Here is a 571-nt window from a genome sequence, read left to right as displayed (position 1 = left end):
AGCTGACCCTCCCTCACCGGGCGAGAAGAGCGCCACGGCCTTCACGCAGGCGTATTCGGCCGCATCCACGTGCAGCGCCTTCAGCCTCTCCACCTGCTCCTGCAGGACTCGGATGTGATCCATGAAGGCGACGACGCGCTCGGCGGCCATGGGCGCAGCGTGCAGCCCGGCGGCGGCCAGCAACGGAGCGGCGTGGAGCGGCATGGAGCACTGAGCCGCGTTGAGCACGAAGAGCTCGCTCCAACCCGCACGCAGCAAGGCGACCTGGTCCGAGAGCTGCAGGTCCGGGAAGAACGGGATGCCTTTGGCCCATTCGATGGCGCTGAACAGGAGGCGGGCGGCCAGCTCGCAGACGCTGTCGATGCCCGGCACGCCGCCGGGCTGCAGGCACTGGGTGCCGCAGCGGGTCGGGGCGTAGGGCTCGGCACGGAGCAGCAGGGAGATGAAGGTGCTCAGGGAGCCGGGAGCGCAGGATGGGTCCCCCGGGGTCGGGGGGTGCAGAACCGCGCTGCTCGGAGTGGGAGCCGTGCGGCCCCGCTGCACCGCTGTGGGGGGAGAGGGGTCAATGGTG

General features: G+C 70.9%; 1 protein-coding gene across 1 annotated transcript in view; it reads right to left on the bottom strand.

The window, feature by feature from the left end:
* The window catches only part of LOC122191015 (steroid receptor seven-up, isoforms B/C-like), a gene marked incomplete at both ends in the record, with an annotated part of 1,015 nt that extends 564 nt beyond the window's left edge, over positions 1-451 (bottom strand). Inside the window, one exon of the mRNA XM_042891206.1 lies at positions 18-451. Within this exon, the coding sequence (XP_042747140.1) occupies positions 18-451 (434 nt within the window). The remainder of the gene's footprint in view (positions 1-17) is intronic.
* Positions 452-571: the final 120 nt, after the last annotated feature.

The sequence above is a fragment of the Lagopus leucura genome, unplaced genomic scaffold, assembly GCF_019238085.1.
Source record: "Lagopus leucura isolate 7727_CA_CO unplaced genomic scaffold, USGS_WTPT01 27687-0_obj-0_obj, whole genome shotgun sequence".
Lineage (NCBI taxonomy): Eukaryota > Metazoa > Chordata > Aves > Galliformes > Phasianidae > Lagopus > Lagopus leucura.
Note: the sequence above shows the minus strand (reverse complement) of the source record. Positions and strands in the feature narration are given on the sequence as shown.